Source organism: Engystomops pustulosus, chromosome 8 (genome assembly GCF_040894005.1).
Source record: "Engystomops pustulosus chromosome 8, aEngPut4.maternal, whole genome shotgun sequence".
In the NCBI taxonomy this organism is placed as follows: Eukaryota; Metazoa; Chordata; class Amphibia; order Anura; family Leptodactylidae; genus Engystomops; species Engystomops pustulosus.
In genome coordinates, this window is record NC_092418.1 from 4,906,010 (window position 1) to 4,927,521 (window position 21,512).

The 21,512-nt window shown below is 49.2% G+C and overlaps 1 protein-coding gene across 1 annotated transcript; it reads right to left on the minus strand.

Annotated features, from left to right (window-relative positions):
- Positions 1–4,936: 4,936 nt before the first annotated feature.
- LOC140076264 (guanylate-binding protein 5-like) lies at positions 4,937–19,479 on the minus strand. The gene is made up of 13 exons (XM_072122812.1): positions 19,343–19,479; positions 17,410–17,673; positions 16,199–16,329; positions 15,896–16,005; positions 14,727–14,923; positions 14,278–14,526; positions 13,728–14,005; positions 12,894–13,106; positions 12,625–12,712; positions 12,140–12,475; positions 11,730–11,853; positions 11,374–11,447; positions 4,937–8,666 (listed from the first exon to the last, which is right to left on the minus strand). Exons 2-13 carry the CDS (start codon positions 17,600–17,602, stop codon positions 8,389–8,391), a joined length of 2,271 nt encoding a protein of 756 aa, XP_071978913.1. The 5' UTR covers positions 17,603–17,673; positions 19,343–19,479; the 3' UTR covers positions 4,937–8,388.
- Positions 19,480–21,512: the final 2,033 nt, after the last annotated feature.

Here is a 21,512-nt window from a genome sequence, read left to right on the forward strand (position 1 = left end):
GCGCTGCTAGTAAACTCTGGATAACATGGTTAATGTTGAATTCCACCTCGTGGGCACGTCGCACAACAGTCGGTGAGCGGGCAGTTGGAGGCGGCGCTGCGCTGCCCTGAGAGTGGCAACATCTGTGCTGGACTTCCTGAAATGCGCACAGATGCGGCGCACCTTCGTGAGCAAATCAGACAGATTGGGGTATGTCTTGAGGAAACGCTGAACTATGAGATTTAACATATGGGCCAGGCATGGCACATGTGTCAGTCTGCCGAGTTGCAGAGCCGCCACCAGGTTACGGCTGTTGTCACACACAACCATGCCTGGCTTCAGGTTCAGCGGTGCCAGCCACAGATCAGTCTGCGCCGTGATGCCCTGTAATAGTTCTTGGGCGGTGTGCCTTTTATCGCCTAGGCTCAGCAGCTTGAGCACCGCCTGCTGTCGCTTAGCGACGGCACTGCTGCTGTGCCTAGAGCTACCGACTGATGGCGTTATGCCCACGGATGGTAATTCGGAGGAGGAGGAGGTGGAGGAGGGGTGGGAGGAGGAGGAGGCATAGTAGGCCTGAGAGACCTGGACCGAGGTAGGCCCCGCAATCCTCGGCGTCGGCAGTATATGAGCAGCCCCAGGGTCAGACTCGGTCCCAGCCTCCACCAAGTTAACCCAATGTGCCGTCAGCGATATATAGTGGCCCTGCCCGGCAGCACTCGTCCACGTGTCCGTGGTCAGGTGGACCTTGTCAGAAACGGCGTTCGGATGATGTTGTCTGACACGTGCTGGTGCAGGGCTGGGACGGCACATCGGGAAAAGTATTGGTGGCTGGGGACCAAATACCGAGGGGCGGCCGCCGCCATGAGGTTGCGAAAGGCCTCGGTCTCTAGCAGCCTATAGGGCAGCATCTCCAGGCTAAGTAGTTTGGAAATGTGGACGTTGAGGGCTTGGGCGTGTGGGTGGGTTGCGCTATACTTCCTTTTGCGCTCCAGTGTCTGGGGTATGGAGAGCTGAACGCTGGTGGATGTTGTGGAGGATTGTGGAGGCGAAGGTGTGGTTTTCGCATGGGAGGTGTTTGGGCCGGGGTCCTGGGCAGGGGGCTGACTAGCAGATGACACAGGGGAAGGAGCAGTGGTGTGCCCGGCCGGAGGTGAACGGGCTTGGTGCCCCTGAGTGGGGTGTTTAGCATTCATATGCCTGCGCATACTGGTGGGGGTTAAGCTAGTAGTGGTGGAACTCCTGCTGATCCTGTTGTAGCACAGGTTACACACCACTGTCCGTCGGTCATCAGGTGTTTCTTTAAAGAACCTCCGGACTTCTGAAAATCTAGCCCTCGCCACGGGAGCTTGACTACGTGAAACATTTGGCGCTGATGCACCAGCTCTGGCCCTGCCTCTCCGTCTGGCCCCACCACTGCCTCTTCCAACCTGTTCTGGTATAGGACTCGCCTCCGTCTCAGAAGCACTGTGTTCACCCCGCCTCTCAACCAAGCTTGGGTCTGTCACCTCATCATCCTCCGATCCCTCCGTCTGCTCCCCCCTCAGACTTCCTGCCCTGACAACAACTTCACCACTGTCTGACAACCGTGTCTCCTCATCGTCGGACACCTCTTTACACATTTCTTCCACTACGTCAATAATGTCGTCATCATCACCCACAGACTGCGACTGGTGGAAAACCTGGGCATCGGAAAAGAGGTCAGCAGCAACCGGACAAGTGGTTTGTGACTGTGGGAAGGGTCCAGAAAACAGTTCCTCAGAAGATGATTGCTATGTCTAGTTTAACCAACACTGACAGCACACAAATGGATCTTGTGCCTGTGACTTTCATTTTGGGGTCAAAAAAAAAAAAAATCGTCAGACTGTGCCTAATTCTATCAAACCCCCAACAAATTGTCCCACTTAGCTAGCTGTGTGTCACTAATAGCCAAAATGAACGTGCGCAACTCCCTCTCCCTGCAAAAGTAAAGCAGTAGCTGCACTACTAGTGCCAGCAAGCCCAGCCACAAGCAAACAAAAAAATAAATAAAATATATAACGTTATTGTAGCCCTAAGAAGGGCTGTTGGGTTCTTGTAGAATCACTCCTGCCTAACAGTAAGCTAATAGAACACCCTAACGCTTTCCCTGACCAGCAGCAGCTCTCTCCCTAGCGGCATCCAGAGACAGAATGATCCGAGCAGCGCGGGCAGCGGCTAGTCTATCCCAGGGTCACCTGATCTGGCCAGCCAACCACTGCTATCCACGTGTAAGGGTACCACGTCATGCTGGGTGGAGTGCAGAGTCTCCTGGCTTGTGATTGGCTCTGTTTCTGGCCGCCAAAAAGCTAAACACCGCGAGATGCCATTTTCTCGAGCTGGCAAAGTATTCGTCCGAGCAACAAGCAGTAGCGAGTATTCTAATGCACAGACGAGTATGTTCGCTCATCTCTAATAGTACACACTGCACATAGTACACACTCTGCACATAGTACACACTCTGCACATAGTACACACTGCACATAGTACACACTCTGCACATAGTACACACTCTGCACATAGTTCACACTCTGCACATAGTTCACACTGCACATAGTACACACTCTGCACATAGTACACACCCTGCACATAGTACACACCCTGCACATAGTACACACCCTGCACATAGTACACACCCTGCACATAGTACACACCCTGCACATAGTACACACTGCACATAGTACACACTGCACATAGTACTTACCCTGCACATAATACTTACCCTGCACATAGTACTTACCCTGCACATAGTACACCCTGCACATAGTACAAACTACACATAGTACACACTGCACATAGTACACACTGCTCTGAGTACACACTCTGCACATAGTACACCCTGCACATAGTACACACACTGCACATAGTACACACTGCTCTGAGTACAAACTCTGCACATAGTACACACTACACATAGTACACACTGCACATAGCACACACACTGCACATAGTACACACTGCTCTGAGTACACACGCTGCACATAGTACACCCTGCACATAGTACACCCTGCACATAGTACACCCTGCACATAGTACACCCTGCACATAGTACACACCCTGCACATAGTACACACCCTGCACATAGTACACACTGCACATAGTACACCCCCTGCACATAGTACACAACCTGCACATAGTACACACTACACATAGTACACCCTGCACAGAGTACACCCCCTGTACATAGTACACACCGCACCTAGTGCAGCTTGCACATAGTACACACCCTGCACATAGTACACACCCTGCACATAGTACACACCCTGCACATAGTACACACCCTGCACATAGTACACCCCCTGCACATAGCACCCCCCCTGCACATAGTACACACCCTGCACATAGTACACACCCTGCACATAGTACACACCCTGCACATAGTACACACCCTGCACATAGTACACCCCCTGCACATAGTACACCCCCTGCACATAGTACACCCCCCTGCACATAGTACACACTGCACATAGTACACCCTGCACATAGTACACACCCTGCACATAGTACACCCCCTGCACATAGTACACCCCCTGCACATAGTACACCCTGCACATAGTACACCCTGCACATAGTACACACCCTGCACATAGTACACCCCCCTGCACATAGTACACCCCCTGCACATAGTACACCCTGCACATAGTACACACCCTGCACATAGTACACCCCCTGCACATAGTACACCCCCTGCACATAGTACACCCCCTGCACATAGTACACCCTGCACATAGTACACCCCCTGCACATAGTACACCCCCTGCACATAGTACACACCCTGTACATAGTACACACCCTGCACATAGTACACACTGCACATAGTACACACCCCCTGCACATAGTACACCCCCTGCACATAGTACACCCCCTGCACATAGTACACCCTGCACATAGTACACATAGTACAGATTTGCCCCAGTATTTGCCACATCTAGGAAAATCCTTTCTGATGATTGTAGGAAGATGCAGTGGGGGATGGGTAGCAATGCTCTGCAGATAACGGGTGGTCTACAATGTGACCGCGTTGCGCTGATTGTAAGATCCGTGCAAGATGATAAGGACACAGAGAGTGATAATAAATCCTCCTGGAAACTCCAGGAGATATCAGAGTTTTTGTCAATTTATTTTAGAAAGCATCGATTCTACGTACATGAGGAGGTTGTGCCAAGTGTCCTGTCCACAGGATGGGGAATATTGAGGATGGGGGAGGCCTAACAGATCACAAGAATGGCCCCCCCAGCAATCCAGGTAATGGGGTCCTGATCTCACTAGTGGTGGAGACCCTGCTGCACCATTCAATAGTATGGGAGTTTTAGAAATTGCCGGGCACAGTGCTGGGGTTTCTCCACCACATCCATTTACTGCAAATGAGAGTTCTGGAGATAGCTAAACGCTGTGCTTGGCTTTTTTCTACAGTCCCACATAAATGCTGGAGTGACAGGACTTCTGATCGACCTGCTGCTCCTCCCACTAGTGAGAACTGGACCTGCTGCTCCTCCCACTAGTGAGAACTGGAACTGCTGCTCCGCCCACTAGTGAGAACTGGAACTACTGCTCCACCCACTTGTGAGAACTGGATCTGCTGCTCCTCCCACTAGTGAGAACTGTACCTGCTGCTCCACCCACTAGTGAGAACTGGAACTACTGCTCCACCCACTAGTGAGAACTGGATCTTAATCTTTATCCTCTCCATATTTTGGTATCTTAGGACCCTGAAGGCTCTGCCTCTGCTCCCAGGATTTCCGTACTATAGTATTATCTGGTGACACAGCGACGCTGACCTCTGACCTGTCCCCCATCCTCCAATTACCCCCCTCCCCGTAATATTTTTTGATAATGCAATAACTAAATTGTAGATAAAACAATAGAAAAGTGAGAGAACAATTTTTTCAGGTGTTTATTTTTAAGAGTTTTTACAATTTTCAATTGTTTATTAATTGCAATATTTATTTCTTATGGTTTTATAACAGATCATCAGTTATCATTTATAATAACTTGTACAATATTATAAATCCTCAGATATAATGATACAAGGAGAAGCAATGGCTGATGCCTCAATCATAGACGACTCTATAGATCTGGTAGTATGGAGCTACAGAGCCGGATCGTATACAAGTACAAAGGACCAGAGATAAGAGAAGAGACAGAAACCAGGGGGACCTCCAGTTATCACCATGGGAGGACATTGACGAGTCAACATCTCCATAGATCTGGTAGTATGGAGCTACAGAGCAAGTTCGTATACAAGTACAAAGCACCAGAGATAAGAGAAGAGACAGAAACCAGGGGGGACCTCCAGTTATCACCATGGGAGGACATGGAGGAGTCGTCAATCTCTATAGATCTGGCAGGATGGAGCTACAGAGCCGGATCGTATACAAGTACAAAGGACCAGAGATAAGAGAAGAGACAGAAACCAGGGGGGACCTCCAGTTATCACCATGGGAGGACATGGAGGAGTCGTCAATCTCTATAGATCTGGTAGGATGGAGCTACAGAGCCGGATCGTATACAAGTACAAAGCACCAGAGATAAGAGAAGAGACAGAAACCAGGGGGGACCTCCAGTTATCACCATGGGAGGACATGGAGGAGTCGTCAATCTCTATAGATCTGGTAGGATGGAGCTACAGAGCCGGATCGTATACAAGTACAAAGGACCAGAGATAAGGGAAGAGACAGAAACCAGGGGGACCTCCAGTTATCACCATGGGAGGACATGGAGGAGTTGTCCATCACTTTAGATCTGGCAGGATGGAGTTACAGAGCCGGATCATATACAAGTACAAAGGACCAGAGATAAGAGAAGAGACAGAAACCAGAGGGACCTCCCGTTATCACCATGGCAGGACATTGACGAGTCAACATCTCCATAGATCTGGTAGTATGGAGCTACAGAGCAGGATCGTATACAAGTACAAAGCACCAGAGATAAGAGAAGAGACAGAAACCAGGGGGGACCTCCAGTTATCACAATGGGAGGACATGGAGGAGTCGTCCATCTCTATAGATCTGGTAGGATGGAGCTACAGAGCCGGATCGTATACAAGTACAAAGGACCAGAGATAAGGGAAGAGACAGAAACCAGGGGGACCTCCAGTTATCACCATGGGAGGACATGGAGGAGTTGTCCATCACTTTAGATCTGGCAGGATGGAGTTACAGAGCCGGATCATATACAAGTACAAAGGACCAGAGATAAGAGAAGAGACAGAAACCAGAGGGACCTCCCGTTATCACCATGGCAGGACATTGACGAGTCAACATCTCCATAGATCTGGTAGTATGGAGCTACAGAGCAGGATCGTATACAAGTACAAAGCACCAGAGATAAGAGAAGAGACAGAAACCAGGGGGGACCTCCAGTTATCACCATGGGAGGACATGGAGGAGTCGTCCATCTCTATAGATCTGGTAGGATGGAGCTACAGAGCCGGATCGTATACAAGTACAAAGGACCAGAGATAAGAGAAGAGACAGAATCCAGGGGGACCTCCAGTTATCACCATGGGAGGACATGGAGGAGTTGTCCATCTCTATAGATCTGGTAGGATGGAGCCACAGAGCCGGATTGTATACAAGTCAGAGGACCAGAGATAAGAGAAGAGACAGAAACCAGGGAGACCTCCAGTTATCACCATGGGAGGACATGGAGGAGTCGTTCATCTCTATAGATCTGGTAGTATGGAGCTACAGAGCAGGATCGTATACAAGTACAAAAGACCAGAGATAAGAGAAGAGACAGAAACCAGGGGGACCTTCAGTTATCACCATGGGAGGACATGGAGGAGTCGTCCATCTCTATAGATCTGGCAGGATGGAGCTACAGAGCCGGATCGTATACAAGTACAAAGGACCAGAGATAAGAGAAGAGACAGAAACCAGGGGGGACCTCCAGTTATCACCATGGGAGGACATGGAGGAGTCGTCAATCTCTATAGATCTGGTAGGATGGAGCTACAGAGCCGGATCGTATACAAGTACAAAGCACCAGAGATAAGAGAAGAGACAGAAACCAGGGGGGACCTCCAGTTATCACCATGGGAGGACATGGAGGAGTCGTCAATCTCTATAGATCTGGTAGGATGGAGCTACAGAGCCGGATTGTATACAAGTACAAAGGACCAGAGATAAGGGAAGAGACAGAAACCAGGGGGACCTCCAGTTATCACCATGGGAGGACATGGAGGAGTTGTCCATCACTTTAGATCTGGCAGGATGGAGTTACAGAGCCGGATCATATACAAGTACAAAGGACCAGAGATAAGAGAAGAGACAGAAACCAGAGGGACCTCCCGTTATCACCATGGCAGGACATTGACGAGTCAACATCTCCATAGATCTGGTAGTATGGAGCTACAGAGCAGGATCGTATACAAGTACAAAGCACCAGAGATAAGAGAAGAGACAGAAACCAGGGGGGACCTCCAGTTATCACCATGGGAGGACATGGAGGAGTCGTCCATCTCTATAGATCTGGTAGGATGGAGCTACAGAGCCGGATCGTATACAAGTACAAAGGACCAGAGATAAGAGAAGAGACAGAATCCAGGGGGACCTCCAGTTATCACCATGGGAGGACATGGAGGAGTTGTCCATCTCTATAGATCTGGTAGGATGGAGCCACAGAGCCGGATTGTATACAAGTCAGAGGACCAGAGATAAGAGAAGAGACAGAAACCAGGGAGACCTCCAGTTATCGCCATGGGAGGACATGGAGGAGTCGTCCATCTCTATAGATCTGGTAGTATGGAGCTACAGAGCAGGATCGTATACAAGTACAAAAGACCAGAGATAAGAGAAGAGACAGAAACCAGGGGGACCTTCAGTTATCACCATGGGAGGACATGGAGGAGTCGTCCATCTCTATAGATCTGGCAGGATGGAGCTACAGAGCCGGATCGTATACAAGTACAAAGGACCAGAGATAAGAGAAGAGACAGAAACCAGGGGGACCTCCAGTTATCACCATGGGAGGACCTGGAGGAGTTGTCCATCTCTATAGATCTGGTAGGATGGAGCCACAGAGCAGGATCGTATACAAGTACAAAGGACCAGAGATAAGAGAAGAGACAGAAACCAGGGGGACCTCCAGTTATCACCATGGGAGGACCTGGAGGAGTTGTCCATCTCTATAAATCTGGTAGTATGGAGCTACAAAGAAGGATCGTATACAAGTACAAAGGACCAGAGATAAGAGAAGAGACAGAAACCAGGGGGACCTCCAGTTATCACCATGGGAGGACCTGGAGGAGTCGTCCATCTCTATAAATCTGGTAGTATGGAGCTACAGAGCAGGATCGTATACAAGTACAAAGGACCAGAGATAAGAGAAGAGACAGAAACCAGGGGGACCTGCAGTTATCACCATGGGAGGACCTGGAGGAGTTGTCCATCTCTATAGGATTGTTCCCGCTTTTTTCAAAAGGAAACTTGTCCAATGCTGTCGCTGGTTTCGAGGATTAGAATTGCAGCTCATGTAGTAAGTGACGGATTCCAGGATGTCACACAGAACGGTCAGGATGTCCAGGTGCTTTCTCCGCATAGGAAAATGATCTGAAAGGAGATAGTTCTCCAGGTGGTAGATGTTCTCCATTCCCATTCCCGAAAATGTGTCCTTCAAGGAAGATCTGTTCACCCTCTGGCTCTGGGTTAGGACGATGAAGGGTTTGATCCCTGGGGTGGAGGAATATTTATCATAGAGGCTTCTGATAGGACTATTACCCAACCTTATCTACACATTGGGGGTCATTTATCTTATCTACACATTGGGGGTCATTTATCTTATCTGCACATTGAGGGTCATTTATCTTATTTGGTTTTAAAAGTGGGGGGGGGGGGATTTAACGGAACTTTCTAAGAACTATTCTAGTTGCTTATGGCAACCAATCAAAGCTCAGCTTTCCTTTTATCAACTGCATTGGGAAAATGAAAGCTAAGCTGTAATTGGTTGCCATGAGCAACTAGAACAGTTCTGCTCTCAGACCCTCCTGATGTCTTGATAAATAATCTCATAAGTAGATCAATAATTCTACCCCGGTGTGCGGATAATAATCTTATGCCGCAATCAGGGCCGGATTATAGGCGGGGCTCCCGGGGCTCGAGCCCCGGGGCGCCAAGCATCTTGCCCCCCCGGGGGGCCCCCAGCAGATCGCGACCCCCGGTCCCTGACTCCTCAGCCGCCGCCTCCCTTTGTCATCCGCCCTCGGCACACGTCACCACCTCCACGCATATACCCTTGCATGGCCTGCCCGCCCACCTGTCCCCCCCCGGGCACAAGTTACCGCCTCCCCGCCCTTCAGCTGCATGGCCGAGCCGTCCACCCCCTGCCCGCCCATCCCGCAGCCTTACCCTGCATCCCCCCCGCTGCCACCCCCCCTCCTGCCCAAACAGGCAGTCATCCTCCGCATCCCCCACTCCTCCCCGGAACATTCAGCTGTCCTCCGCTAGCCCGCGCCCCCCCCCCCCCCCGCCGGAACATTCAGCCGTCCTCCACTCCCCGCGCCCCCTTCCCCCAGGAACATTCAGCAGTCCTCCGTTCAACACCCCCCCCCCCCGCCGGAACATTCAGCCGTCCTCCGCCCCCCGCCGGAACATTCAGCCGTCCTCCGCTCCACGCCCCCCCACCCGCAACATTCAACCGTCCTCCGCTCCCCGTGCCCCAACCCCCCCTACCGGAACATTCAGCCGTCCTCCGCTCCACGCCGGAACATTCAGCCATCTACCACTCCCCAGCCGTCCTTCGCGCCGCCCCCCCCCCCCCCCCGCCGGAACATTCAGCCGTCCTCCGCTCACTGGAGGTGAGGCGGCTGTATGTAGCTGTGTTACTGGGGTCGAGGCGGCTGTCTATAGATGTGTTACTGGGGGTGAGGCGGCTGTGTGTAGCTGTGTTACTGGGGGTGAGGCGGCTGTATGTAGCTGTGTTACTGGGGGTGAGGCGGCTGTGTGTAGCTGTGTTACTGGAGATGAGGCAGCTGTAAGTAGCTGTGTTACTGGGGGTGAGGCGGCTGTATGTAGCGGTGTTACTGGGGGTGAGGCGGCTGTATGTAGCTGTGTTACTGGGGATGAGGCGGCTGTATGTAGCTGTGTTACTGGGGGTAAGGAGGCTGTATGTAGCTGTGTTACTGGGGGTGAGGCGGCTGTGTGTAGCTGTGTTACTGGAGATGAGGCAGCTGTAAGTAGCTGTGTTACTGGGGGTGAGGCGGCTGTATGTAGCGGTGTTACTGGGGGTGAGGCGGCTGTATGCAGCTGTGTTACTGGGGGTGAGACGGCTGTATGTAGCTGTGTTACTGGGAGCGAGGCGGCTGTATGTAGCTGTGTTACTGGGGGTGTGGCGGCTGTATGTAGCTGTGTTACTGGGGGCGAGGTGGCTGTATGTAGCTGTGTTACTGGGGGTGAGGCGGCTGTATGTAGCTGTGTTACTGGGGGTGAGGCGGCTGTGTGTAGCTGTGTTACTGGGGGTAAGGAGGCTGTATGTAGCTGTGTTACTGGGAGCGAGGCGGCTGTATGTAGCTGTGTTACTGGGGGTGTGGCGGCTGTATGTAGCTGTGTTACTGGGGGCGAGGTGGCTGTATGTAGCTGTGTTACTGGGGGTGAGGCGGCTGTATGTAGCTGTGTTACTGGGGGTGAGGCGGCTGTGTGTAGCTGTGTTACTGGGGGTAAGGAGGCTGTATGTAGCTGTGTTACTGGGAGCGAGGCGGCTGTATGTAGCTGTGTTACTGGGGGTGTGGCGGCTGTATGTAGCTGTGTTACTGGGGGCGAGGTGACTGTATGTAGCTGTGTTACTGGGGGTGAGGCGGCTGTATGTAGCTGTGTTACTGGGGGTGAGGCGGCTGTGTGTAGCTGTGTTACTGGGGGTAAGGAGGCTGTATGTAGCTGTGTTACTGGGAGCGAGGCGGCTGTATGTAGCTGTGTTACTGGGGGTGTGGCGGCTGTATGTAGCTGTGTTACTGGGGGCGAGGTGACTGTATGTAGCTGTGTTACTGGGGGTGAGGCGGCTGTATGTAGCGGTGTTACTGGGGGTGAGGCGGCTGTATGTAGCTGTGTTACTGGGGATGAGGCGGCTATATGTAGCTGTGTTACTGGGGGTGAGATGGCTGTATGCAGCTGTGTTACTGGGGGTGAGGCGGCTGTATGTAGCGGTGTTACTGGGGGTGAGGCGGCTGTATGTAGCTGTGTTACTGGGGATGAGGCGGCCAGGGGCCCCCACCAACCTTAATCCGGCCCTGGCTGCAATCAATGTTTCGGGGGTAGCACAATGGAGCTTCCAACCAATGAACATTCCCGATTGTCAATCCGATAAACGTGGAATCTGATGGACCTTTATCAAAGCTGGAACAAGTAGTGATGGGTTATCATATCCGGCAGCTCGGTGACTACTTACTGGTGAGATTTTGGGCTTGTGTCAGGAATTCCCTGATGTTCTCCCGCTCTTCACCATTGAGGGTTTGCTGTGAACTGCAATAAAACATGGATAATGAATAATCGGCTTCTGATCCAAGACCTCTAGGACCATTCTGCACATGTATCACACAGATCAGAACCAGTAAGGAGGGAAGACCCTCCTCTATCTAGATTGGATCATTGGGGCCTTCAACATGAACTCTCTTCTACCTGAGCTTCATCTTTCTACCTTCCCAGTTATGGTCCCTTCCGTTTTCTCATCCCATCGTCCCATTGGTAAGGAAATATTTGCAGAGTTTAATTATTTTCTTTGTCTACTCAATTTCTGGCCGATACCTGTAAATCAGAACGGGCACAATGACCTCGGTGGCCTCTTCCTGTAATCTTCTGGTCACCAGGCTGACACGTTCCTCTAAGCTCTTCTCCCACAGCACAATGTTATTCAGGGGCACACAATTACCTTAACGAGAGAAGGAGATAAGATCTGTGCTCCATGTTTTATTCACCACGTCAACAGTGTTCTGTGTGAGAGATATGTCCATATCTATCAGAAGCCCCTCATCCACGGACAACCCTCTAATAAGGAAGGAGACCCCCTTCTATGGGAGAAATCGAGTGGAATGAGGACGAAGCTCCTGATTCTGAAGTTTGAATTTAAATCAATCCTCTTTCAGTGGAAATGTATTTTAGACTGAACATGTGACCCCATGATGTGTAGATTAGAAGAAGTTAATGATAGAACTTACAGAGTTGAGCGTAAATTTCCCATTCCTGAGCAGAACTCATGTTAGTGAAGCCTCGGTTGTCCACAATTGTGATATTCTCTGTGAGCTTGTATCCTCTTCGGTCTATGGTCTTGCCACCCATGGATGTAGCCTCCCCTGCATAGTCATTGAATTTGTCGCCACCCAAGGCAAACAGGCAGGAATTTACGAAGGAGGACTTCCCGTGGCCGGCAAAACCAAAGAGCTGGATGAGAATATGAGTGAAGGAACCAGGAGGCATCTGGTAGCCCCGTATATACTGTGCGAGCTGTGTGACATCAGATCGATTAGTGACTTGGTGGACCTTGGGCTTGGCAGCTGAGAGGAGAAATAGTAATAACCATTATCAGGATGGAGCGGTTCTTCTACATGATGTCCTATCACTTATGGTTAACTGGAGCCGTTACAAGGAATTTACTAAAGGACATAAGGATAATATCAAACTGTATGATGGAACATTTCCTCACCTTGGTCAACTTGTTGTTGGTCAACTTCTAAAATCAACTTTTCTAAAGGTTCCAATGATCGCAAAAAGCCTTGAAGGACATCTTCAGCCTTTACAGAAAGGGAGGTCATTTACTACCACATATAATGTAAAATAAAGTAATTCTGCAGGATAAACAATTGTAATTCCCCGGCAACACTCCAAGGATCCAAAGATCGCTATCAATACAACATACACAATAACCACACTACAAAGTAATGGAAGTGAAGCGGTGGAGACCCGCACTCCTACCTTCACCCCTTTGTCTGGTCTCTGGCTGTATTCCTGTATTATTGACTCCTTGTCGCTAATAAATGCCTCGTGTCCTCCCGCGATGTGATACTTGTTCTCCTTGAGGTTTTGGTCCAGTTTACTCCTCAGGTCTCTTATGATGTCATTACATCTCTGCAGGGAAGATCCTTCACAAGATTTCCAGATTTCGTCTTTTTTCATCAGTAAGTCCGTCTGGTCACCAAATACATGAATCAAGTTTCAATTTGACAAATTTACTATTGATAAGGAATCTATAAAGTTAATGTATCCTACTCTGATTATCCTTATACATCACATGGAGATGGTTTCTTAGCACTAGGCTACACTCACGCGGCCAGAAAGACTTGCCCAACTATAGGACATGAACTATAACTTGCAGCCCGGCCATAAACATGTGTTCACCACATTGTGACCGGGTACCATAGACCTGAATGTAGGTAGAGATCTGCCACTAAGTGATCACGGCCCCCATTACGGTCGTGTGAATGTGGCAACGTGTCATCCATCATAGACTAAGGTGTTATATACACGTGTTGTGTCCATTAAGGGTCTTCTTAAGATTGACAGGAACATAGCTGCCACCATGCAACTGGAAGATCTGCCTTATCTTTTGCCTCCTATATTCAGCTCCATATTGAACCTCTGGGGACATAATAAAACTTCCCACAAGCTAAGTGACCCCTGACGTTTGTCTGTCTTTACTCTTGCCCCATCTTCATTGTTGGGTAGAGAATATTATGAGGGAAGTAATATTATTCGGATGAAATACAGAATGTAAGGGACAATATATAATAGAGTAAAACCAGCCGGTACCTGCAGCTCATCCAGATATTCCTCCAGACTCTTGTCATGCTTTATGTGCAGCTTCTTGAATGCTTCCGTGGCCTCCTCTACTGCAGCCTCGTGGATCTGCTGGAATTCCTGGTGGCAGCTCACATGTTGGGAAAACATCTTCTCTTCGTAAACCTCAATGGATTTTTTTATCGCCTTCTTGTTTTCATTGGTGAACATGCTTGTTACAGAATTTTCTAGAAAACTTATATCCTGCATTTTGACAACATCAAGGTACGATTGGAGAAGTAATGCAAATCCTGTAAGGAACAAGAAAAAATGTATCTGTCCTCAAACTTACTCTAGATACCACCAATGCCCCATCCATCGACTGATCAATCGGGATCCACATGTTTACATCTAACACGGACTATGTCCCAATTGCCCATTTCCTAATCCTGTCACATTGTAACAACAATGGCCAAAGTATATAATAAGGTTAATGACCCACACGAGGGGATTCTGTAATAATTTATTCTGCATCTACCAGTCTCCCCATACAACACAACCTGAAGGGTTCCAGCAGACTCACTAGATCCATTGATGGCCATTGCTCCAGTAAGTCTTTTGGGTGGAACCTCCTCTAGGATAAACTGGCAGAAGTTCTTAGTCTCCTCTACAAATCTGGATTGAAGCTTCTCCTCAGGCTCTTGGTCCATCCTGCTCAGGATTTCCTTGTCTGATGCCGGAACATCAAAAACAAAGCATCTTCTATTTGGAAAAACTCTCCGGATTTTCTCTCGGGCTTTATTCTGCTCCTGTGTCCTTGGTGTCTTTACACCTACAATTTAAGGAAATGGGGACAAGAATGAGAACAAAGGAAAATTCGGATGTTCTCCCTTAATATAGGAAACTACTAATAGAAAGTTCTCCATCTTTGTCTGGATTAGTAAATGTAACATCAATAAGATTGAATAGACCATCTGCATGAAGACCATCGGAGGACTATCCTTGTACCCTGTATTTGGGGATTATACATACGTGTTATAGCCTGCAGGGAGTTTTCCAGGTACTCATCGGCAGTAACCGGGTGACCATTTATCTCTAGTCTGAGAGTGGCGTCTCGTAGAGTCCAGACTAAGAGCGGCAGCACGGGGTCATCACCGCCCATCTGCAAATCTTCTCCGTCCTGTTTGGCAGCAAACTGTGTGATGATCTGGTGGATCTCCGTCATGGCGCTGGGTTATTCATTTAAGGAGTCTTAACTGTGAACCGAGGAAAGTATCAGAAACACCTCACATCAGGAATCGGGAAGATGCTTTGGGTGATATTTGTGGAAACATCTAAGAATGTAGGATGCTAATGGCCAGACACAACCTGTCATGGGTGCTCCCGCGTTCCCTGTCTCGGATCGAGGGCGCACCTGTGTCTCTCCGTGTACCTCCGGAGCCTGGCACCACTTACCTCCTCTGGCTCCAGCGGTGACCTCCGCTGCCCCCACCGGCCGATAATTGGCGCTGGCCTGATATAAATTCCTGCCTCTTCCTGTGACCCTTGCCGGATCTTCAAGCCTTCCCCTGAAGAGAAAGCTCCTCTGTGATTCCTGTGTATCCTGTGATTCCTGCGTTTCTGTGTGCCAGTCCGTTCCGGTGTTCCTGACCTGCGTGCCAGCTCCTGCGATTCCTGTCGTGCCTTCCTGCGCTGTTCTCACGCTGTCACTCCGGGTACACACTGTCTCCTGCATCACTACCTCGGCAGCCACCGTGGGCTAGTTGCACCTGTGGAACGACCTGGTGGCACCACGCTGCAGCAAGTCCATCCCGCTTTGTGGCGGGCTCTGGTGCCACTTAGACTCCGGTCCCAGGTCGGCTTGTACCATCTCCCGCGGTGGTTTAGAGGGTCCACACACTCCCAGCCCTGACAGAACCACATAGAAAACAATTAACATTTTGAAGAATTTGTTTTTTTTTCTGCTTGTAGAAGCCATGGTGCCCGGAGAAGAAGGAGCCACAGACCATGGAGTCATGACTGGTCTACATCTATCCAGAATCACATTGGTCCTTCTTTTAGGCTGGTCATAGATGATATCTGTGCTCCTTCTGGTGGTATATAGATGGGCCTATATATACACATCAGGGCAGTACATGTTCTCAGCCTCTCAGCTCTCACTGTTTAGCTGGATAGTCCTGATGTGACTCAATAAAGGATACGACAGCTTCTTCACAGCGTCCTGGTCTATAGCCGTCTTACTATTATAGATGACAGCGCTGCTCATGAGCATGGCCAGGGACAGGATCATACAGTCATTCTCCCGGCTGGCCTGGAAGACATTGGGGAGACTCCATAAGGCCGATGACCTACATGTGTTTGCATTAATCCCATCCCCTCCCAATTTTGATACTGACAACCCTGACTCTATACGCACCCCCCCCCCCACCTCCACCCCACAATCAGGGTATGTTGTGTTATACGAATAATAGAAATTATCTCCATTAATCCTTGTCCTGATTTACCTTTCCTACATCCCCAACACCTTCTGTGTCCAGTAAGACGAGGATGTGACCGGTCCTTATAGGGTGAGGGACACATCGCATCCAGATGCCTTTTGTGTTTGCACTTAATGTATGTCCTACAGAGAAGCCACCTACAGACACATAGAAGGGACACATCACACATCACTGTATATAAATATGATTAGAAACAGTATTTCATCTAAAAATCAAACAGCAAGACGTATTCTCTGGATCCCCATCAGTGGCGCAGCTATAGGGGTCCTATACAAAGGCGCGTCACCACACTAACCCCACAGAAACTTCTCTCCTCTGATATCTGGCAGATATCAAATAACAAATCCTTCTGTCTGCTCTCTACACTGAGATTTATAATAGACAGACTGCCAAAAATGACCAGCCCTCCACCTGCTCTCTGCACTGAGGTTTATAATGCACAGACTGCCAAATATGTCCTCTCTCCACCTGCTCTCTACACTGAGATTTATAATAGACAGACTGCCAAAAATGACCACCCCTCCACCTGCTCTCTGCACTTAGATTTATAATACACAGACTGCCAAATATGTCCTCTCTCCACCTGCTCTCTGCACTGAGATTTATAATACACAGACTGCCAAATATGTCCTCTCTCCACCTGCTCTCTGCACTGAGATTTATAATACACAGACTGCCAAATATGACCCCCTCCACCTGCTCTCTGCACTGAGATTTATAATACACAGACTGCCAAATATGACCCCCTCCACCTGCTCTCTGCACTGAGGTTTATAATACACAGACTGACAAATATGACCCCCTCCACCTGCTCTCTGCACTGAGATTTATAATACACAGACTGACAAATATGACCCCCTCCACCTGCTCTCTGCACTGAGATTTATAATACACAGACTGACAAATATGACCCCCTCCACCTGCTCTCTGCACTGAGATTTATAATACACAGACTGACAAATATGACCCCCTCCACCTGCTCTCTGCACTGAGGTTTATAATACATAGACTGCCAAATATGTCCTCTCTCCACCTGCTCTCTGTACTGCGATTTATAATACACAAACTGACAAATATGTCCTCTCTCCACCTGCTCTCTGTACTGCGATTTATAATACACAGACTGACAAATATGACCCCCTCCACCTGCTCTCTGCACTGAGGTTTATAATACATAGACTGCCAAATATATCACAGCATTGAATTATGTCTCTTACCTTCTGAGTCTCCAGAAAGTTTATTCAGCAGATAGGATTTCCCAGACCGGTAAGGTCCTACGATGGACACCACGACCAGAGGCTGTGAGATGTTCTCCAGAATCATCTTGGCTTCTTCATTAACAGATAAACTTTTGTCTCCAGCATTCTCAATCAGACACAGAGGTTTAAGCAGCTTAGAAATTGGAGCCATAATGACCTGCAAATGCCGGGATAAGGCCTCGGTGTGATATAGGCCTGATTATTGCTCTCTGCTTCTTAGGGCTACACACAAAAAACAAGAAAACATGAATGGAGAGAGAGTGCAGAGAGGGTAACCATGAAGGCTTACAATCTAATAGGAGGGGCAGACATCCAGGTGATATCGCAGTGGTGGAAGGTGACTATATAGTGTTACTATAGCGTTACTATAGCGTTACTATAGGGTGACAGTTTTCCTATAGACTTGGACTTTTAGCTGCTATTGAAGGTTTTGGTGTCAGAGTTTATTGGATGCAACACAAAAAAAGTGAAACAGATTCTCGATGTTTGGTGTCTGACGGTGGCGCATTGAGGCAACGTGTGCACGAGGTCAACGCCGGAGGCTCTTATTCCAAACAGTAGAAATATGAGGGACTGACCCCAAACGTGTCTGATCGGTTACCCCCTCCCGAGTGACGGTTACACACAACCCCCTGGAGTCCGTATTTTCTGCGTAACGCATAAGTGTTAAGACGTGGAAATGATTCTGAGTGTAAAGAGGATGGGGGTCATTTACTAAGGGCCCGATTCGCGTTTTCCCGACGTGTTAGCCGAACATTTCCGATTTGCGCCGATTGTACCTGAATTGCCCCGGGATTTTGGCGCACGCGATCGGATTGTGGCGCATCAGCGCCGGCATGCATGCGACGGAAATCGGGGGGCATGGCCGAACGAAAACCCGACGTATTCGGAAAAACCGCCGCATTTAAAAACCGAAAATGTGTCGCTTAGGAAGCGCTTACCTTCACCTGGTCCAGCTCGGTGTATTCCGGGGCGTTCCGATGCTTTTCAGCACAGCAGCGCCACCTGGTGGACGGCGGAGGAACTACCTTCATAAATCCTGTCCGGACCCAAATCCTGTTCAGAGAACGCGCCGCTGGATCGCGAATGGACCGGGTAAGTAAATCTGCCCCGATGTGTTTCTGCTCCTGCCCAGCTGCTTACACATTGGGGGTCATTTACTAAGGGCCCGATTCGCGTTTTCCCGACGTGTTACCCGAATATTTCCGATTTGCGCCGATTTCCCCTGAATTGCCCCTGGATTTTGGCGCACGGGATCGGAGTGTGGCGCATCGGCGCTGGCATGCACGTGGCGGAAATCGGGGGGCGTGGCCGAACGAAAACCCGACGGATTCGGAAAAACCGCCGCATTTAAAAAAAAATTGGTCGCACGGGCCATACTCACATGCACCACGATGAAGACGATGAACTCCGGGGCACATCGGCGGACTTCAGTGCAGCAGCGACACCTGGTGGACATCGGGCGCATCGAACGCTCGTCAGAGAAGCCGCCGCTGGAACGCGAATGGACCGGGTAAGTAAATGTGCCCCATTGTTGTTGTTGGTTCCTATATCCTTCACTTAAGAAAAGGTGCAGAGTTAACGCAGAGGGAGACACAGGGTTAATGGTGTAAGGAGTAAGTGGGAGGTAGAAGAACGGATAAGGACAAGGCTGCCAGACAAACCTCATCTTCCACCTCTCCCCCACATCGGTAGAATGGAGATGTATCAGACCGCAGGATACACCGATACATAAGGGGGACCCCTGCGCAATGTCCACAGTTTGGCCCCCACATTAACCCCGTGGGAGAGAAGTTCTGTGACTCTACATGGAGCAGCAGAAGAAGCTGCAGTCGCTGTTACAGAAGTCATCGAGGAACTAAATATCGCAGATCAATGCACAAATACTTACATGAAAGTCAAAGTTCTCGGGGAAGACGTCAGAAATGTCAAACTTTTTTGCCTCTTGTGTTTGTTGAGCTTCTGGATCCAGGATCAATTCAGATATAAGAAAGATCTAAGGTTTAACTGTTCTCATCTCGAGCTCCAAGAAGTGAAAGTGAAAGGGGAAAGTGTCTCCAGTTTTACTCTCAGAGAATGTGAAAGAGCAGAACTAGAGGAGCGCAGACATTGGGGGTCATTTACTAAGGGTCCGCAGCCGCGAATCCGTCAGGTTTTTCCCGAATATTTCTGTTTTGCGCTGTATTTCACGGGATTGTGGCGCACGCGATCGATTTTTGGCGCAATCGCGCCGACTTTCACGCGACAGAAATCGGGGGGCGTGGCCACCGGACAACCCGAAGGATTCGGACAAACCGCAGAATTTAAAAAGCCATTTGTGTCGCAAGATCAAGCACTCACATACACCAGAAAAAAGCAGGTGAACTCCAGCGGACCTCGGCGCAGCAGCGACACCTGGTGAATATCGGCGCACGGAGCTTAGTGAATCCCGGCCGGACCCGAATCAACGTCAGAGAACCCGCCGCTGGATCGCGACTGGACCGGGTAAGTAAATGTGCCCCATTATCTCGTCCTATCAAGACTCTGCCTCCAGGTTCTCCGCACACAGAACTTTCTCCCGTGACTCTTCCTCAAGACAATTCCCTTTCTTTCCAAACACATTCCCTGTCTCTACCCCAAAAACTATTCCCGAAGCATTTATGTCTACCACTGTGCGACACATTTAACATGCAAAGGCCAACAGAAGTGTGTCACACGCTCCATGTTAAAGGTGCACCAAAAAAAGTGGTGCAGGATTCACGCAGAACGTGCGCCACGAATCCTGAATCTGGCGCGCCCTGCAATATACACAGGACACTGCACATAGTACACAGGACACTGCACATAGTACACACTGCACATAGTACACAGGACACTGCACATAGTACACAGGACACTGCACATAGTACACACTGCACATAGTACACAGGACACTGCACATAGTACACACTGCATATAGTACATAGGACACTGCACATAGTACACAGGACACTGCATATAGTGCATACTGCACATAGTACACAGGACACTGCATATAGTACACAGGCCACTACACATAGTACACAGGACCCTGCACATAGTACACCCTGCACATAGTACACACTGCACATAGTACACAGGACACTGCACATAGTACACATAGTACACGCTGCACATAGTACACAGGACCCTGCACATAGTACACACTGCACATAGTATACACTGCACATAGTATACACTGCACATAGTACACAGGACCCTGCACATAGTACACACTGAACATAGTACACAGGACACTGCACATAGTACACACTGAACATAGTACACAGGACACTGCACATAGTACACACGACACTGCACATAGTACACACTGAACATAGTACACAGGACCCCTGCACATAGCATACAGGACACTGCACATAGTACACAGGACACTGCACATAGTACACAGGACACTGCACATAGTACACAGGACACTGCACATAGTACACAGGACACTGCACATAGTACACACTGCATATAGTACACAGGACACTGCACATAGTACACAGGCCACTACACATAGTACACAGGCCACTGCACATAGTACACAGGACACTGCACTTAGTACACACACTGCACATAGTACACAGGACCCTGCACATAGTACACACCTTGCACATAGTACACACTCTGCACATAGTATACAATTAGTACTAATAGTGCAGCTGCACACATATACATACAGTGGAGGGAGTATGGTGGCATGTAGCATGAAAATTTAAATCTGTATTTCCCTGAGTTTCCTTCTCGTATTCCACTGTTGTGGTAGACTCCTACATATACATCATGGTTGACTTCAATAAACACAAAACCTATCTACAAAAAAGCCATTCCAACCAAAAAAATTATGAAGTATAATTAATCTTTATTACAAACCAAATGACAAACACTTTAAAAGCAACAGGAACAGGCTGGTCACATAGAAGGGAAAGCGGAGACACTACACAAAATCAGACAAATCTTGCAGGGTGATGCATGGGGATGGGTGCTACCCTCCTAAAGGGAGGTGTGCCTGAGGAAATATGCTATAAATCCAAAAGGGGGGAGTAATCCTAAAATCA

Coding starts and splice junctions, on each gene's coding strand:
- LOC140076264 (XM_072122812.1), bottom strand. CDS start 17,602: ATGGCTCCAATTTCTAAGCTGCTTAAACCTCTGTGTCTGATTGAGAAT. Junction 16,006..16,198: donor GTGTTGGGGATGTAGGAAAG/GTAAATCAGGAC, acceptor AATGTCTTCCAG/GCCAGCCGGGAGAATGACTG. Junction 14,527..14,726: donor CTCCCTGCAGGCTATAACAC/GTATGTATAATC, acceptor CTTAAATTGTAG/GTGTAAAGACACCAAGGACA.